Here is a 20,232-nt window from a genome sequence, read left to right on the forward strand (position 1 = left end):
CTCAGGAGGATGATTTTGGGGTCATAATGGATAGCACAGTGAAGGTTTACCCGCTGTGTGGCAGTTGTGAAAAAGGCAAATCCCGTATTAAGGGTTGTTAGAAAAGGGACTTATAATAGGTCAACACTGTAATATTATACAAATCTATGATCTACCTGTATCTATAGTACTGTGCAGTCCTGGTTGCCTTACTTGAAAAGGAAGGGCAGCAGAAACGAAAATTATCATTGGACTCAAACCCCTTCCTTACAAGAAAAGGCTAGACTATTTGAATGTCATTAGCTTGGAAAAGTGACTGAGGGGGAATATGATTGAAATGTATAAAAGCATGTGCATGGCATGGAGAGAGTTTTCCCCCTCAGAAAATACTGGGACCAGCAACCATTCAAAGTGAAAGGAAGGTTAACAAAAAGCAGCACTTCACACAGCACATAATTAACCTGTGGAATGTGCTATTTCAAAATGCAATGATGGACACTAAATTGAATGGCTTTATAAAGGTAGATTAGACAAATTCATGGAAGATAAGCCTATCAATGGTTGTTGATCTTGGAGAGTCACTACCACCTCTGGGTTAGGGCAACAGGCTTCCAAATACCAAGTGCACATGGACAACTGTAGGAGAGGGGCAGATCACCACCTCCTGCTTCAAGCACCCCAAAAGCATCTAGTTGGCTACTGTGAGAAAGTGCTGGACTAAGATCCAGCAGAGCTCTATTATGTTCTTAAAATGCTAAAAACTTAGCAAGATGTGAAGAACTACAGACATTACTTCAAGCACCACTTACACTCCAGGATTAGAATTAAACAATAGTTAAAGAAATGAAAGACAATTTGTATGACAGCATGTTTTCAGCTTGCAGTAGAAAGATACAAACTTATACAATAATTTTTCAGATAGGTAACCTTAATTTCTAAGACAGCAAGACTTTTTTTTTTTTTTTTTTGCATTTTAGGACTCTGCATGTTTGTTACAACTGCTTAAGAACCATACAGGAGACATCCTCTTTGCTGAATTTCAGAGTTATGCTTTCTCACTCATATTCAGAAACTCCATTCAGATGCAATGAAAATAATTATGTATTAGAAATCATACATCATAGCAGGGGGAAAATTAATAGCTCTCATGGTGGTAAATTAAATGTCTTACTCCAGTCTATGAATTTTGAGATTGTCTCTTTGCATCATACATTTGTATGCCATGTCACTTCAAGGTTATAAGAATTCTGGCTCTATTAATATATAAAAAGTTATAAAAGGCAGTCAAATTGGCAAGTGTGTCAGCTTTTTTTTTTTAAATAAAGCCATTTAGCTATTTAAATAAGGCTTATGAGATTATTCCAGTTATTTAAGAAAAAAAAGACTATAAAGTAATTGCTGATAATGAAGAGTGCTATTTCTTTCCTGTACCAGAAACAAATTCCAAAGTAAAAATATTTGCGTGTGCAAATCAGCAAAACAAAACATTGGGGGATGCTCATGAAATGATATGCCATCAACTTACATTCTTATTATTTCAGAACAATCTAATGTTAAGTCTAAAGTAAATTCTAATGCATACAACACCCTTCATTTATTCTAAAAAAAAAATATGTACAGCATATTAATAGTATGCAATATGCAAAAGCCTTGTTGCTGATGGCAACTTTTAACCCTTCCCCTCCCACCTTATTCACATGTGTACCTCTACTAAAACAATTACATCACTAAGCCTGTTAGTTTTAAGGAAATTAGAACTTGTAGGTCTTTGTGTAGGGGCTCCATTCATTTGATTCTGAATTGTAGACTTCAACTGTGTTCAGAAACTCATTGCCATCAAATCCTCCCACTGCATAGATAGTGTTGGTCACTGTTGCAAAACCAGCATTGCTTCTTGGGGTGGTCATACTGCCCATCATCTTCCACTCATTCTTAGCAGGGTCATACATTTCCACACAGCTGACTGCATGTGAGCCGTCAAAGCCACCACCAACGAAGAGTTTTCCTAGGAAGCAAATAAGAATATAAGCGTGAAGAACTGTCTCATGGTAAAGTGCCAAAAAATGCATATATCAAAGGCAAAATCTCAATTCTCCACAGACAAAATGTGCTTGATGCCTAAAGGCTAATTGTATAGTGAACTAATTAGTTTCCTTGATCAAGCTCAAAATTTATAACTACTTCCATACTTACTGGTTTTCTTAATGGACCCAACCTAGAACTTTTCTATGCACAAGTTTATATTCAAGTTAGCTGGGTCTTTAAGCACCCAAGGGCTTGTTCCAAATTATTGTACTACTTAGAGGTGTACTTGAAATGGAAAAATGTTTTGTTTGAATCTTGGACAACTTGTAAGTTCTGCCAAATTGTTTTAGGTCAGCCAGAGTTTAGAATGCTTTAGCTGTTCTGGGTTTGGGCTAAAACACCATCTGAATGGGCATGGCTAGTTTGTATTGTTCTCCCTCTCCTCTCCTCCCCAGTGCTGCTCCCAATACAGCATAACCTACTGATCCAACCACCCGTTTCTCCCTCCCTAGCATCTTTCCTCCTTCTCCACAGCTGCTGATGCTCCAGTGTGATACTTCCCACCAGCTTCTGATCTGATTCCCTCCCCTTAGCTCTGATGTCTTTGGTTATTTCCTGCAAAACTACTTCTACCAGGACCGGACCAAAACAGCATGTTTCACCAGTGTGAACAAGGCACCCAAAATCAAAAGCATCTGAATGAAGACACAGATTACCTAAATCCAGTTGCTCTGTTCCACGCAACAGTTGTGTGCAAAATGGTTTGTACAGTCCTATAATTTATTTCACTGATACATGGGAAATAGAACCCTACCCAGTTATATCCTATTAATGTCACATGTATGGATCACTGAATGACAACAAGTAGGAAAAACTGTTTTTCAAATATTTTTGTAACCAAGAGAAAATCTGAAGTAGCCTGAAAGTCCCATTCCACATCTTTCAATTATATATATGCACATATACATATACGCTCTACACTTCTTACCTGTGTACTATATATGAAGTATCTATATTCAGCTTGATGTTGTAGTATAGAGGCTGATTAAAAGAATACGGAAGTGCTGATGCAGATTCACAAATTCAAGGCACTTAAACTGTTGCAGCCAAAATCTGTAATATTTCTCCAATCCCATGAACTTACCATCAAGAACAGCAACACCAGCTCCACGCCTAGCCACATTCATAGATGCAATTAGAGTCCAAGTATTATTTTCTGAATTGTAACGCTCCACACTATTAAGGCAATTCCAAGATTCCGCTCCTCCAATGATGTACAAATACCCACCAAGTTCACATACAGCAGACTGGTGTCTACCTATAAAGTCAAAAACCACAATAAGCTAGCAGAGGAAGAAAAGAGTAAAATAGTTCTCTATAATCTCTTAATGACAGCTATTTTAACATCAAGCATTCTATGTATGGCCACTCTCACTCATGCATTCTGGAAAATTCTGCTACTGCACTTTACTTGTAGCATGTAATTTTTCCTGGATTCAATTTTCAGTAGCATAAACTGCCATTGGTAAAGTCTGACCTCTTCTACAGGCAAAATAAGTAAAATTTACAAGGAGACAAGAGTACACCACTCCAAAACCTAAACAGATTATGAACTTACGGATATTTAGTGAAGCACAGCTCGTCCAAGATTTTGTTACAGGATCAAAGACATCACAATTTTTTAATCCCTTCTGTCCATAAGGATCTGACCCACCAACAATATAAAGTTTGCCATTCAGGGCACATACTCCTGTTTACACAAAGAAAAAAAAATGAAGTCACCGTTTGCAAATATTTTATTTATTAAATAAATACATTTTAAAATAAAGTACTTTATGGAGTGTTATAGATATTTACCTGCATTGCAACGGTTAGTCCTCAGTTCTGGAACAGGAGTCCAATCATCTATTTCAGGATCATACATCTCCCCACAACTCAAATCATCTGAGTGTCCATTTGATCCACCAACAACGTACAGCTGTCCCTGAGTTACAGAAATAAATGTTGTTGAAATGATCTTTTACATTATATTATCTGTCTCTATATCTGTTTGTGTATTAATAGAGAAGAGTTTTAAAATCAGAACAATGAAAACCACTAAGAAAGCATAACGGTCTAGTATTAAAGACTTATCTCAAAGCCCAAGAAAAAATACGACACACACCCCAATACTGATTCCCCCCTCTGTAGAATCACTCTTCCATCTCCATTTAATCCAACACACTGCGAGAAAGCATAACGGTCTAGTATTAAAGACTTATCTCAAAGCCCAAGAAAAAATACGACACACACCCCAATACTGATTCCCCCCTCTGTAGAATCACACTCTTCCATCTCCATTTAATCCAACACACTGCGATTGTTAAAATAGATTTTAGCAAGAAAATGAACATGTGATGGAAGCATGGCTGTTCACTTTACAACATACCATTAGAACTGCCATCTGGAATCGGGCTCTTGGAGTTCTCATTGGTGCAATGAAAGTCCAGCAATCTGTCCGGGGATCATAGCATTCCACAGTGCGCAAACATTCTTGTCTGTTGTAGCCACCTTGTTGTAAAAGAGCATATGGAAGATGTATTATTGGGTTAGCTAAATATTGTGTGTTTAAACAGCTTATAGACAATATGTGACCCTCCAAATTTTTATGAACTCCAACTTCCGCTACCTTTAGCCAGCATGGCCAATGGTAAGATTATCTAATCTCCAGTTCCAAAAGATTTGGAGGGCAACATATTGCTCAACTCTGGTGTAAAGAATTATGGTATGTTACCTGCAGCAACAAGCTTGCTGTTAAGTTCTGCTGTTCCCAATCCAGATCGCGCATATTGCATAGGAGACATCACCTTTTCTATAAGATCATCTGGCTGAACCTCAAAACTCAAACTTTTCATCAGTCGTGGAGTACTAGTTGGGGAACTCTGAGGACTGTTACGACCATGAAGGAAAATCACACAAAAGACACCATCCAGAACAGCAAGACACAAGTAGGTGTTATCTGAAAAGAAAAACACACATTTCAATTCCAGCATACCAAAGTGTTCAAACTGAACTGCATCCTCACTCTCTAGAAGTGTTGGAATCCCAGAAAGTGTTAAATAATTCATGGAAAAAGAACCCCTATTATGCACATTTGCTTGCTTCCTCCCACTACTTCTGAGTTTAACCTGAAATAATCTAGATGTAAAACCAGCAACAAATTTTTGGCTTACTTGAGGTCTTCTCTGAAGCAACAATTTTCCATTCATGTTTAAGATTCTGCACTGCTGCATTTGGAGAAAGACTTCCAGAAGAACTGCTACTTAACTGCTTGAGATCATTCTCACGGGGTGGTCTTTTCTGCAAAATCAAAAGGCAGCTACAGAAACCTAGCCAGGGAGCAAAATTTGCTCTGCCTTTGTTTTCAGAACTTTTTTATTGTTGTAGAGCCTCATCCAATAGCATAACTACACAGACAACTTGATGACTATTTTATCAGCAAGATGAAACAGTTAATGCTTTGTTTATCCACAAAATAACGTCCTGCTCCATTTCATCACTTACTATCCTCAGATTCACAAGTCTACTTTCTACTAGAAAATACAATTCCTTGCATCCTTTCGAAGTATATTAGTATCAACTCTGGATTTTAGAACAGATGATCCAGTTTCAAATGTAATGGTTTATTCCTGTACAGCAAATAAGTGTTTATCAGATTCAAGCTATTATGAACTATATTCACACATTGTACAAGCCATGGCTTATAAATCACAAGACTGGGTTCACACACTGCATCAAGGCAAATGCTTAGCACAAAACATAAACCCAGCCAATCTGTTACTAAATTGTGTATTTAATGCTTTATCGATTACCTACATTAAATCTATTCTATATTATTTTTACATTCCAGTGGTTCAAACCTAGCTGCTGCACCAACTTTCTCTAACTATAAATAAATGCTCTACCTTATTGCCCATAGGATTTATCAACTAAGATTCGGGGATCTAGATTTTTAGAATAAAGTTGTTCTGCAACAGAGCTTTCTCCTGTGTTTCATCATTTCTTCTATTTATCCATATCTTCAATTTGGCTACTTGTTCTAATACCCTAGTCTTTTCTCTCTGCTCCACTAAATTCAGGGATGGGATTCATCTCTAAGTAGATGTGCATAAGTTAATGCCATTTACCTTCTTCAAATATTAAATGCTAGTGAAAAGCTTACTAAATGGCAACTGAGAAACTATAATGCCATCTCTTGCTGTAGTTCTTGTAAATTCAGAAATCACCCTCAAGATTAACTAAATTTAATTTGAATTTTGTTTCAAACTTAATAAATCAAAACTTGGCAGCATAACTTATTACTAAATCCAGAAAGCAAATAAGATTTTCATGAAATAAAACTCAAACTTTCCCACTGCTTTCTGGCATTGTTAAACAACACTTATCCAGAACACATAATTATTCCTGCAATGACAAACTGTTTTGCTCAACTGAGCCCATTGGTTACACCAGGATTTCAAAATTATGTTATGATTTGATACCTATCCACTTGTGACAGAAACAATTTCTATTTTCTCCAGTACTCCTGAAATACCCCAATTCTTTGGTCCACAATCCCTTGAGGAAACGGGAGGCTTGTTGCTCTGCCACAGTTGTCTTCTCAGCATATATAGTTCTTTCCACATCATGGAAGCTTAAGTTAAATATCTAATCCTATTCTTGGCTTTGCAGCACTCAGCATGTATTAGCTGCATTAAGGCATAGCTCAAATCTAGATGAGCCAGGAAGACACAATTACTCTAAGTTTGAGATTTCCCTAGTCTTCTAAACTGAAAATGTCTTTATTTTCAAAGTACTACACAACATTTTAGTTGTGTCATACTACTCTACCCAGCTTTACCTGAGGTTACCTCAGACCATGTGCATTTTGTACCTGCACAAACTGAATGTGGTCATCATCACTGCCATACACCTCAGCCTGTCCATCTAGTGGATTCCCATCAAGCAGCTTGTGATCAGCTGAGTAGTACAACGTTTGAACCTGCAAAACAACAGAACAGCAATGTGGCTATAGTCTCCATTGCTGCTTAACTAACGGTACATTGTACAGAAACTTCGTAAGGATTCCAGTAGTGCAGCCTGATCTTCTCTCCATCTAGCAGGACGGCATTTTTTTCTAAAAGGAAGTTTCTCTCATGACGACAGGTCTTCAAACACTGGGTAAAGGATCCTTGTTTTCACAGCTCAAAAGAAATCTTCTTGACTTCTATATTCCCTGTGCCATGACATCCAAATGTGTAACAAGTATAATGTACATTATCTTTCAGAATAAATTGTACAAATTTCTTTTTGCAAAACACAGAGTTTTAAAATATGTAAATCAAACACTTGTGGTTTATAAAAGGGGACTGTAAAAAAGATAATGGACCTACTTTTCATTTCAGGAACTTCTGTTGCCTACTTCTGTACCTCAAATGAAATGCATTAATACTGCAAGGGAAATCTGATTATGTAACTGAGGTTCTAAGGTATAAAAGAAAAACAGCAAACAATTGCTCTTGAGGTTAAAGCTTCCCTTTGATGGCAAACTAAATAAACTTTTCCAAACAATTTGAAATGTGGATCTCCACTGCATTTCATATTTAGACCAAACGGTTGAAGTTATGTTCATGAATTAGGCTAGTTAATTACACAAAACTTTTCAATTGTTAAAATATCCTGTAAAGAAGTAAACACCATTAAACATCATCATCGTTCTCTGCCCACAGCGAATTTTCATAGGAGAACTGGGGCAGAACTGCTGCTTCTTTACGTGTCATTACACTTGAAGTTTCTTCTATGGTCCTTCAGCGATGAGTATCCTAGTTTTGTTAATAAACCTATGGGGAGATAAATCAATGGGGAGGAACAACCATTAGAACCTTTGACCTACTTTCTCTCTTTAACTAAAACCTGTAAAAAGAATATATTAAGAACATAACAAGTTTTAAACCACCTCCCCAAATTTAAAGTGAAGATAACTGCTATATTGGAAGTTGTGTAAAGAAAACTGTGACAAAAAACAGAAGACCAGATTGAACAGTTTAAGCAGCTCACCTGGAACCCCCCTAGTTTCTCAGCTTAGGGATACCTATAGTAAAATTTAAATTCTTCATAGTTTTTTTTTAAAAGGAAAAAAAAGGAAAAGGGATCATCCTTAATTTCAGAAAAATGTAGTAGTTAAAGATGGCCCAATCTCATGTTCTTAAAACTAACCTCTTCCATCAGATCTTCAAGACGGTCTCCATTCTCCCAAATACTGCGCTGTACCCAGTTGATTACCTTTGTGTATAGTTTGCCATTGCTGGGCAAGCTAACATTATCTTCAAGCATAACCTCCAGCTGAAATAAAAAGAAAAGCACATCAAGGCCACTAAACACGACCCTAAATTTATACTAGTTAAGAGAGTCTACAACCCTAGACAAACATGTTAAGTATGATGAAGATTTCTTCATTTTTGATGGGTTATACTTTTACATATATTTTTGTATAATACTGAACCTAAACAGAGTTTATATTTTCAATAGGGAGGAAAATTATCAACCGCAATCTAAATAGCAATTAGCAATTGGTTGTGGGTATTTCGCTCCATTGAACACAGGCAGTATATAAGGACATGACATCTCTTGCCAAATTCAGATCTACCCTGAACAAGCTAGAAGTATGGCTAGCAAATGATAGCACATATTCACTATCTCAAATGATACAACCTGGAAGTTATTTCAAAATAAAAATCAGTTATGAAACTTTATATTCTATGGCTATTGAACTATACTGAGTCATTCAAAACAAGCAATATCTAACATTTTAAAAAATATAGTTTAACTTTCTGTCAACAAGTGAGGTAAAAGAATAATTGAATAAAACTTGTGTTAGTCTTCCCCAACTCTTATGTCCCTAGTGGTTTTTAGCTATGATGTGGTATGAATTGCCATTTGGTGTTTCAACCTATATCCTCTTCTAGATACCTGTTTTTGGTCACTTGGGGAGAGGATGGGTCAATTTAACTCTATTTGAATAACTGGGACTACTAGAAAAGACAACCCTGCCAAATGTTGATAATCACAGATTACTGCTCATATCAACAGATGTTTACCCAGAACCTGTTCGGTTCTAGCTACCTCCTGCTAAGCTGTGATTTGTCCATAAACCATAGCTTACAACTTTGATATGGAACCTAGTTCAGTGTGGTTTAGTCAACAAACCATTATAAACCAGCTAACACTTAGTGCAATGTATGAACTGTAAGGAGTAGCTGTCCATTTTCATTAACAGAAAATATTCATTTTCCTTATTATTACTAAGCAGTGTATGGAGAGCTAAAAGTATCCCACAGGTTTTACAATGCTTTTCTATTTTGAAAAATTAAAACTTTCAAACTTTTCTGGGAGAAAAACAAACATTTTCCCCACAGTTGCCTAAATTTTGATGTAGGAACAAAAGCTTTAGTTTTTAAAAAGATTTAAAATGTTATTAGAATTCCCTAGTATAAAGTCATTTATTATTATAAAAATACTGTATATGATTGGAATCAGTTATGTAGTATTAGTGGACTTCTGGGGGAGGTATGGCGAACTGAAGACAGCTCTGCAGAGCCGATGACCATGGCAAAGACCAAGGAACTGGTGAGTAGACAAGTTCCTTGGATCCTCTCTGGATATAGAGAGGGTGGGAGATTGCCCATGTGTGCTCCAGACGGCTGCTTCTCGTGAGGAGACCGAAGGACAGCAGTTTTCCGAGGGTTTGAGTGCCGGGAGACAACGGGTTCAACCATCTTGCTCGCAACCTCAGCTGAGCCTTTTAAAGGACACAAACCTCACTTTATGTAATGCTACGTGGGAATGACCTTGGGAGACAGGACAAAGAGATGCAATCGAGGGAATGGTCACATAAGAGGCAGCTGAGCCCACAGCAGGAGTGTGGATGGGACAAGAGGCTCAGAAGAGACCCTCCCCAGTTTCGTGGGCTGTAAGGAGATGGGGGGAGAGATGTACTTCCAGACTTGCAAGATTTTGTTAATGCAGCTTTACAATAAAGTAGAATTAGCTCATCTGGTCATGTTTCCTGTCTGGTCTACCTCGCAAGGCTAACTCTTTCTAATCACTTTTGAAAATTGCCTATTAACCATCTTAAAACTATTAGAGAGTTTTGCAATGACAAGTTTGAAAAGTCTTCATCAGGTGAGTTTATCTTCAACACTGAACAAAAGAAAAATTAAATATAAGCTTAAGAATTTAAAGAATTTGAAATAAACAGCAAAAAGCTAAATAAGATTTTGGTCTAAGAAAGTTATAAATGGATTAAGGGTCCAGATAAATTTGGAACACTGACTTTTAATATAAGATTTTGGAATTAACTATAAAAAATAAATAGCTTCTTGTGGGAAACTGATTTATTTTGGCTATCCTGGCTATTGCAAGTCATAACAAAGATAAGTGATGACTTGAGAAATTGGACACTAGAGGGAACTAAAGATTCTAAGCAGAAGAAAAAAAAAGTACAAGCCTGTTCTTGATGTCAATTAATACTGGGACTTACAAAATGACACAAAACTTTATAACATTGGGAATGTTAAAGATCTTTGAAGAATGGAGCCAGAAGTTAGTAACTACAATATCAACGCTGTCAGTAATGATGTCTGCTTCTATGGATAGGCTATGTCTAAAAGATGTTAATGAAGGAATGACAGATGACAAGATGAAAAGACAGAGAAACTACCGAAAGTGGAGCTACAAATGACAGACCAAGAGAATGATTTGGAAAAGGATACTTTACTGGATCTACAAAAGAAACTGGCTGAAGTTTTCAAAATTAAAAGGGAAATACAAATGATAAACCAAAAGAATGACTGAGAAAATGTTTTCTTATTGGATCTACAAGAGGCCTGTTAAAGCCTTGAAGAAATCCGTGTGATAGGATAAAGAAAATTGAAGAGAAACCAACTCCTATGACAATATTTGATTGAATTAAAGATTAAGACTGTTAGAAGTAAAAGGAAGAAATATAAAGTTGGTTTATTGGATCAAGGTTAAAATAAAACTTTTTTTTTTTTTTTGCAAAGTTCTGGCAACTTATTATGGACTTTTTGCTGACACCAGACTTCAAGTTGATGTTTTATGGATTTGCTTAAAGATAAGAGATGGGATATGGGATGAAGAAATATGTTTGTAACCTTATAAGGGGTGAAGAGTTATTAGATTTGTTTATATTTGTTGTAGTGAAAGTTGGAAATCACTTCTTTATATTTATTTTCTTTATTATATACTTTCTTTTCTTTTTCCTGCGTATTTTCTTTTTTTCCATTCTCTTCTCTTGCTCTAAGTTTGGTTTGTATTAGTTTTTATTATTGTAATTTAAATTCTTAATAAAAAATATATTCAAGTTATGTAGTGTTAGTGATTTTCACTCTGTTACAATTATGCACATGTATCCAAGTCTGGGCTCTTATGTCACATTAAGCAATAGTAAATGGCTTGAAAAGAATATATTTTAAACATGCCTGGTATCTTTTCTTGCTGAGGTAGCATTGCTGCAAAACTGCCTTCTGCCAATTGTCTAAGATTACAAATGTGTGCAATCAGTGTTCCCAACTGGGCTAACCAAAGAGTGAATGTATACTGATTTTCATGCAACTATTTTTCTTAATTAGAAAAAGGGAAGTATTACTGAAAGTATACTTGTTTACTTCCAAATAATGTCATATTCAATCAAGGATTTAAATAGTTATAAATGTTCCTGGTACCAGATTGATACTCAATTTTTTTGTCAAAAGGTTATTATTTCATGGAATACTTAACCGAAGCAACTAATGTTCATTTTAAAAATAGTAACAAGGTGATGGGGAGGGAGGAAAGGGATGCCTACCTTTAAGCGTGGCAGTTTGAGAAATTCTTCCTGGTCAGAGATCTGCAACAAATGCTCTTGAATGTAACCATCAATCTTGTTCAGCAATCGCAAATCACTCATGTTGCTTGCAAAGTTCCGATAAGAGATGCAACTTTCAACATTCATCCTGGAGAGCAGGTAATCTCCACAAACCTTTTTTTAAAAAAAAGTATATAATGATATATTATAGTCTACAATTTCATTTTATGATTCACATTTGCTCACCATAGTTCCTGAATCTGTATTCTATAGTTCGATTTTTAAAATGTAATATACTCACTTATCTACAATCGATATACTGAAAAAATATAATTTCTATAATACTTTTTTCCCCACTTGTCTCTTACTCTTCTACCCTCGTTTTTTTCCTTCTGAATGTATCTTTTTTCCTAAACTGTTCAACAAAAATATTTTAAATAATTAGAACATGTACAACTATGTTATTTTATGATAAAAATCCAGATTTTTTATCCACTGTCTTGAAAGCGACAAAATAATAAATTTCAGGTTCTTTTTAGCTATCTTGTCTCTAATTCATTTTAAAGATTTACTATGATTAAAAGAGATGTCTTGTAGAAATTTTAATAATGTGCTCTAGGATTTTTTTTAGTTTTGTTGCTATGTGTAATTATGACTATCCAGTTCATGTATTAGGTGTATCTTACAAGAATATAACTTCTTAAAAGGATTAACAAAAATGGATTGTGTGAAAGTGGCCCCAGAACTGAAGTCTAAACAGTAATGCCAGCAGCTATTCAAACTAATTGACTTTGGATGTACTTTGTAACAACCATTGGTTTTAATTCAAATAAAAAGTTATAGAATTCCAATCCATATATTCAAAAATACCAAATGAATTATCCTGCCTATTTATACACTTTAAGTGCTTGCTAAAACAAATAACTCAAACTATAAAAAAGTGTTCAGTCTTTACATTTTAAGGTATAGTTACCCTCAATTCTTTGCACATTCATGGATATATTTGTGTATCTTGGCAGCACCATGGATATGGTTTACTGATTTCCTAGTCACAGTACAGGCATTCTCTGGAAGTTTCCTATGGCAAGTGCTAACTAAGCCTGAACATGCTCAGCTTCTGAACCCAGGCAAGTCATTCAAGTTTTGCTACCTCCCAAAACCCATTATACCTGCTTGACTCTCTCCATCTTCAGCCTCTTAGCTGCGGAGTATACATCTTTGACCAGTTCTTTATCAGCCTTCAATCTGTAAAAATGACATAATTATTTTTAAGATTTATTCTGGATAGAGTATAAAGTAAAAATGTTTGTAATTTAGAAAAGGACCACTTACTGAGCAGTGTAAGCATAATTTAACAGGACCTCAACAGCCTCTGGATTAAGATCATCAAATTTCACATGAGAAACTCCATGAGAATCACTGTCGTTATTGAAGATTTCAAAAAGATAAGGACTGCAGCAAGCTAGTACCGCTCTATGAGCCAACATCTCATGTCCACAGACCTTCATTAAAATAAAACCTTATATTACTTATTAAATTGGAAACAGAAACTATTCACCAGATTATAAACTGTTACGGTTAACTATAGTTTGGGTGACTCATGATGTACCAAGAGGCTTAGCAAAGCACTTTTACCTCTTACTGATTTAAACTGAAAAAATTATGACATCTCTACTATAATTTTCAGTATTTAATTCAGATTGATTGATTTTGGACTGATCATGATCATAATTAGAAAACTGAAAAGGGGGCTTAAAAAAAACTCCACCAAGTAGTGTGATGGGATCTCACAATATGCAATAAAAGGCCACCTTAATAATGTCTCATTTATATTTGAAATAAAACTACCAAAATAGACATCCCCACTTCTAATATTTATGAGTATTTTAGAAACTCAGCATGAGCAAGCATAAAATACAATACTCTTACATTACCTGAAGCTTAACATCACAAAATTGGCCACTTTTGCGCAAAGCATTTAACTTGGCAACAGATGATTCAATGAAGTTTTCATCTTCAAACATCAAATAACCATTAGGAATCATTTTGCTGTTTCTGTGGCTGAAACAAAGAGCTTGTGAGATTTAATATGAACTAGTACAAACACAGTTTTTCTGCACAAGGCCATCTTAAAGTTATGCATCATACAGTGGTGTAAACCACACAGAAAATAACGGAACTCAGGTCTGGACAAGTGAATCATGCAATATCATTTTTTTCCTCTTGAATAGATGCAACAAGTAGTGAAAATATAACACATCTAATTCAAATAGATGCGTTTTTCCCCCTTTCCTATTATAACTTCAGGTCTCTCCTAAATTATACTGAATCTGTACCATAAGATTAAATAATTTTTTTTTACATGCAGTATTTAGTGTGAGAACCTAAGGCATAAATCCTTAGTCATAAGCAAAATAACAAAAAAACTATTTTTACATAATTGTGGGCAGAGAATAATTGCAATCCTAAGGACCATTAATAGATGTCAGTTACTAAAAAGTGGCTCAAAGCATTTAGATTCTGAGGGAAATTAAGGAATATTGTTTCTCTGAGCAACTCTCACATCAAAAATGTAATTTCAGTATCAAAAATGATCTCTATCTGTTCACATAAAGATAATCTGGATCCCCATCTCCCCAATTTCCTTGACCATGATAGACTAATTTAGAGGAGAAACATTTTGCTGCTGCTGTTGCCCTACCTTCTCCCCATTGGCTAGAGCTCTTTTTCCTTTTCCCTCTATATGTGCTAGGAGGCACAACAAGCCAATAAAAGAACTGGGAGATTTATATGAACCTCAGACTTAAGTAGGATTATAACTGAGCATTCATCTCAGGAAAATAAAATTTGCCTTAACACAAGCTGGGAAATTAATATTGGAAGGATAAAAACTTTTATGACTCCCTCTTAAGTTTTGTGAAATAACAGCTATTTTGCCTTTTAATTTTAAAAAAGAGAGCTGTCCAACCTTACAAATGATTTTTTTTGCCTTACACGACAGTATTACAAAAACTAGTACTGAATCTTCTTTTTCTCCTAAACATTATTTTTCAAGAAAAAGTTAACTACCTCAGCAATCTGCACTTTACATAGTGTAGCACATAGCTACCATAGCTTCCCCCTGCTTTCAAGGTCAGAAAAAAGAGGAGAAAACCATGTGAGAAACCTTCTTTGCACAGAGGAGCAGGAGATGAACAATTGCCCTCCAATTTATTTGCCCAATAAGACTTCTTTATGCATCTGTTTACAACTGGAGCTAAAATTCTGTTTTGGTGTTTAATTTGGTAATTTCTTATTTTTTTTACTCTGTCTCCATGATATCAGAACATGAGAAAGTCTGCCTACTTAAACATTAGATAACTGATTTATATTTACAATGTATCACATGAAATGTTATTTGCAAACACATATACAGTACTTGAACAAAGCTCACCGGTTAGATTTGTGTGATTTTGCAGTTAGAAGACCTTAAATAATCCACTGTGTGTTATTACAGGGTATGTCAATTTATATTCCTTCTTAGGTGAACAGTAGTTTGGAAAAAATGCATGCAGCTGTAACTTCTAAACTGATGACTCCAAAACTATCAGGCTTTAAAACGATGTAATCAAGTCCTTAAAAGCTATAGACATGAATTTCTTCCGTGATAGTCATGCATCATACTCTGTAACAGAAAACAAATATTAAATGAATTTGGAATCTCCATATACTTTATTCAGAACTTCTAGATGTCTTTATCTGCACAACAGATCTATGGAAATTGTTTTCCTCCTTATAAACAGAAACCCAAGGACAATTTTACACTAAGTATATATTCTAAGATGTAAACCTGAAAAATACAGCATACTCCACTTGAAGATGGAATTTTAGATCTCTGCTGTAAACACTAAACAATATTCTAGAATGTAATGTTTTATTCATCAACTTGAGCAAAGATCACATTGAACAGCACAGCACTTGTTACATAAACCATTTTAAAATAACTCTAAGCAAGTGGCTCCAATGCTCAAGGAAATCACTAAGATTTCCGTGTACAAATATAATTTAAAATGTTCATGTAGTAGAAACTTTGCATAGAATTCCAAAATGTTTGAAAGAATCAAAACTTTTAAGTGGGAAATAATTACACAAAAATATAGAAATTGAGAAAAAATCCTTCACTGCAATTCAGTACTTAGAAAAGACTTGAAAATTATTTTTTTCTAGTTATTTTGTAAAGTTTATCTATTTATTTGTCGTATTTATACAACTGGCTAGAGTCACTTTTTTGTGAGATGTATGGCTATATAAATATAATAAACAAACATCTACAAAAACAGATAATTTTAAAGTCTTTTCAGTGTACTAGATTGCAGTGATGGAATTTTTTCCCAATTTTTATCCTTTTTGCAATCACTTCCCACTCAAAATTTTGATAATTTCAAACATTTTGTGCCATGTATATTCCTTCATGTGTTACTGGCATACAGGTAGTCCCCAGGTTACGAACACCCAGGTTACAGATGACCCAAGAACGGAGCCTACTGTAGCAAAATTTGAGTTAAATACCCAATGGATCGAATTCATTACACAATAGTACTTATACAACATTATACACTAATACTGTTCTGGCTTACATACAAATTCAACTTAAGGACAGACCTTGGGAATGGTACTACTTCTTAAACTGGAGACTACCTGTACTTTCAAGAAATCAAATAGTCAAATCCACAAGCTAACTATTGCCATCCAGATATTTAGTACAATTCCCAGGATCTTTGAGGTTTAAGGGAACAGCTAAATACAGGTGATTTGGCTTGAGTTAGATGAAGGGATATATGTTACACGAGAAATTTTAATGTAAAATTTTAAATTTTCAAGATTAAGAAACCAAGGAGAGATTTACTAGAAAATATTCTTGAAAGAGACATGTGCCATATCCATGAAAGTATTTAAATATACATTTATCATATAACCAAATGCTACACACTAAAATAGTTTTGTAATCATGGAAGACAAAGGTGAAATTAGAAAAACCATGCATGTTGCATGATTTATGCATCTCATATAAGCTTATGCCACAAACCATTGGCAGCTGCAACAGCAGGTGAAATGAAAAGTCACACTGTTCAGATAGCTTTTTTTAATGATTATGTAACTGTATGTGTATCTGTGTAGCTATGCTGCAATCCAAGTTCAAAATAAAGATCCTGTGATTATTTACAGCTGTGCAGAGTTGTAGAGGTACAATGCTGAAAATGTACTTCCTGGGGGAAATTCTCTACCAACTAAGATCAAAGAAGCCAGCAACAAAAAAAGTTGCACAATAGATTAGAAAATTTAAAAACCACTCCTACCACTAATTTATAATATTTTTAAACAGAGTAACACATACTTTGACAGTACATGGAAACAGCAATAATTGAACATGGGGGTGGAGGAGGGGAGAATGCCAGAATATTGAGAAAATGCTGTTAAGAAAAACTGTACAAACAGCAAGGCATTAACAGTTGTAGAATAAAATAGTACTGTAGATTAGTCCCCTGCTAAGGAGGACAGAAATAAAAAGTAATGGAACTTGAAAAAAAATACTGCTTCTTGATATTGACATACCTTTCCTGGAACCCAGTTCAACAATGCAACAACCTATGTGAAGGAAAATTTACCACCAAGCTCAAATTATGCATAATATAAAACAACTGTGACTGAACCTTTCTAGGTTTACGCTGATCAAAGCAGCAGCATTAGAGGCAGGTTACCTTTTTCAGTCTATTCGTCCTACCTCACAGTACTCTGGTTTCTCTTCAGCTCATATAAATCTTCAACCTATTCCTCCCACCTCACAGAAATAGCTATTAAGATGGAAGAGGAGGGGTTCAGACACAGGTATGTAAGCTATACTTGATTAACAAAAGCACAATATTTGGACTGAGAAATAATACAGAGGGAAGGGAAAGGTACAAACTTATTAAATGTAGAGACCTTCCTATTTTGAAGGAGAAAAAAACCTTCCTATATCCTATTTTGAGTCCTAGAAATTGTTTTGTGTTCTAATACAGAATACAGCCAGAAGTCTACTATTCAGGGATGAGCCAATCAAGACACGTAAACCAATACTGCCAACACCAATACTGGTGGGAGGTTGACATTCTGACCATAGAGGAACATTTACTACTTCCCTTAAAATCCCACAAATAACCATATACAATATTTCAGAAACTTTCTGTGTGATAAGATTTAAAGTAAATTATTTAATAAAAGTAGTTCTTATTCTAAAGCAATACCAAACAATTTAAGATATGGACAACTGCCCTTTAATAAAGGCCGTGGCCTTGTCTCCCTCCTCCGTAGCTGTGCAACATACACATTTGATCATACAGTTTTCACCTTTCAATTGGCTGAAAAAGAAAGCACGCTAGCCAATCATATTTCTACCAACAACAAGCATATTGGAGCAGTCTCTTTTCAATCCCATGAGCTTGGCAACAGGATGCAGCAACGTGGAGAACGAACAAAGGAAAAGCAGAATAAGAAAAAAATCTACTCAACTTCCAAATAATGAACAATTCTTACCTTCTACAGTAGTTATTTTTCCTGCTTCCTAGCAATTCTAATACTGCAATTCTAAAATCCTCACCAATTCTTGTTTTCTTTCAAACAAGGATACTCCCTAACCCAGACAAAACAACCTGAAAAAACATGTCTTAGCTTGCCATATGCTTTCAGAAATGGCCAACCGTGAGAAACAAAATGTCCTGTACGATGACTGCATTATTTTGGGAAAGGTCAGGGCTTCCTGCCTGTATTTCAAGACTGTTTTGGGGATGACAAGTCAGATTTGCTGCAAACACAAGAAATTTAGCATTCCTTATTTCAAACCAGTCCTCCCATTTTAAATCACGTACTTTATTTGACTGCATAGAAGAATATCCTCTTCCCTTTGCAGTGTTGTAAGGATTTGGAGGGGAAAAAATATAAGCAATGGTTAATAATCCCATCTCAGTAACTCACAGTATGGAACCTTGAGGAAGCCTTTCAATTCAATGCTACAAAATCGTAGTGACTTTTCGTTTTACAGTTTTTATCAACACAAATGGAAACACTTCTATTCTACTTCCTACTGCGAGAATTTATGACACTGTGAAAATGTAATCAGCCACAGAATAGGGGAACGCCCACTACTGCAACCATCCACGCTGAAATTAAGGGCATACTGACACAGCAAAGATTATTTCCTCTTCCCCTATTCCTTGGCAGAAGAAAGCTACACAGAGCGTAAGAAAGCGAGGATCTTTCCTTGGAGCGAGAGGGAGGGGTCACCAGGCGATCAAAATCAAAGTGAAAACACTAAAAAAGGAACAAATACTCGTCACTTGGTAAAATCCATGCATAATGAAATGTCCAGACGCAGAAATATTTTTCTTAGCCGTACCCTTTGCTGTTTCCATTGCGCATTTTATGGATCAAGGCACCCCACGTGGGTTACCTCAGCACTCTACAAAAACCCCGAGCAGCCGCTGTGCCTCTCCTTTCCTTCCCATCCCTAAGCTACCCGCGGCCAGAGTCCCTCCCTCGAGATCAATAGCCCTCTATGCACAGGACTGCAGCTTCCTAAGCGGAGCCCACGGACATCTTTTCCTCGGAGACAAAAGCCCGACCGCGCTCACAGCAGTGACTTCGGCTAAGCGCTGACCGGAGCCTGCAAGACGCCCGCCTTTTCTTACCTGTAGTTCCACAGTACAGACGATACCGTTCATATTGAGAACGTCCAGTCTGTAGAGAAGGAAAGGAGACTTCCGCTTCGAAGACGTGGGGCGCGCCGTGGCACTCCAGAGGAACTACCAGCGGGAGAACGGGGTGAGGAGTAAGGAAAGACGACCGCGGAGGAAAAAAACCGGGAACGGTGGCGGGAAGAGGAAAAGCGCGTAGCTCGTTCCGCCTCCCCTTCGTCGACCGACTCCGTGTGGCGAGGCAGAGGATTCTGGCGCGCACTCACGCGCAGGAAGAGGGAGCAACCGAAAGGCGGGAAGGACTAGCAAATCCGACGTCAGTTGTGACGAGGCAGCGCGCGTGCTTTCCAGCGGGAGAAAAAAAGACCGCGGCCGCTTTCTCGTGCTCTGGCTACCCACCTTCTGCTGCTACTCCAGCGAGGGCCGGAGAAATGGGTAAAAGGCGTTGCTGTCGTCACCCCGCCTCCTCACAGGGCATTTTTTACATCGGGTAACCCTCCGCCACTAACAGAGAGGATAGATTACAGTAGGCGTGCGAGAGAGTCAGATTACTCCGCAGGTCGAGGGCGGGAGGGAGGAAAAAGGAGTTCCTCCTCGCGACAGATCCGGCTTGGAGCTCCTCCTCTGTCTCTCTCT

At 36.4% G+C, this 20,232-nt stretch overlaps 1 protein-coding gene across 2 annotated transcripts; it reads right to left on the reverse strand.

Moving 5' to 3' along the window:
• Positions 1-828: 828 nt before the first annotated feature.
• Positions 829-19,984, reverse strand: IVNS1ABP (influenza virus NS1A binding protein). 2 transcript variants are annotated; one of them, XM_088154267.1, is made up of 15 exons: positions 19,591-19,984; positions 15,321-15,551; positions 13,822-13,942; positions 13,220-13,389; positions 13,057-13,132; positions 11,888-12,061; positions 8,239-8,364; positions 6,917-7,024; positions 5,217-5,343; positions 4,778-5,002; positions 4,433-4,554; positions 3,862-3,988; positions 3,623-3,754; positions 3,149-3,322; positions 829-1,984 (listed from the first exon to the last, which is right to left on the reverse strand). In XM_088154267.1, the coding sequence occupies exons 3-15, from the start codon at positions 13,930-13,932 to the stop codon at positions 1,731-1,733; spliced, it is 1,926 nt and encodes a 641-aa protein (XP_088010393.1). In that variant the 5' UTR covers positions 13,933-13,942; positions 15,321-15,551; positions 19,591-19,984; the 3' UTR covers positions 829-1,730. The 2 variants fall into 2 exon arrangements, with proteins under 2 accessions (XP_088010393.1, XP_007423289.1); XM_007423227.3 differs by having other exon boundaries at positions 13,822-13,948; positions 19,591-19,983.
• Between the last annotated feature and the right edge of the window lie 248 nt (positions 19,985-20,232).

Source organism: Python bivittatus, unplaced genomic scaffold, assembly GCF_059951505.1.
Source record: "Python bivittatus isolate LINGU-HERP-01145 unplaced genomic scaffold, Pbiv_v1 ctg000700_np1212, whole genome shotgun sequence".
Taxonomy (NCBI): Eukaryota; Metazoa; Chordata; class Lepidosauria; order Squamata; family Pythonidae; genus Python; species Python bivittatus.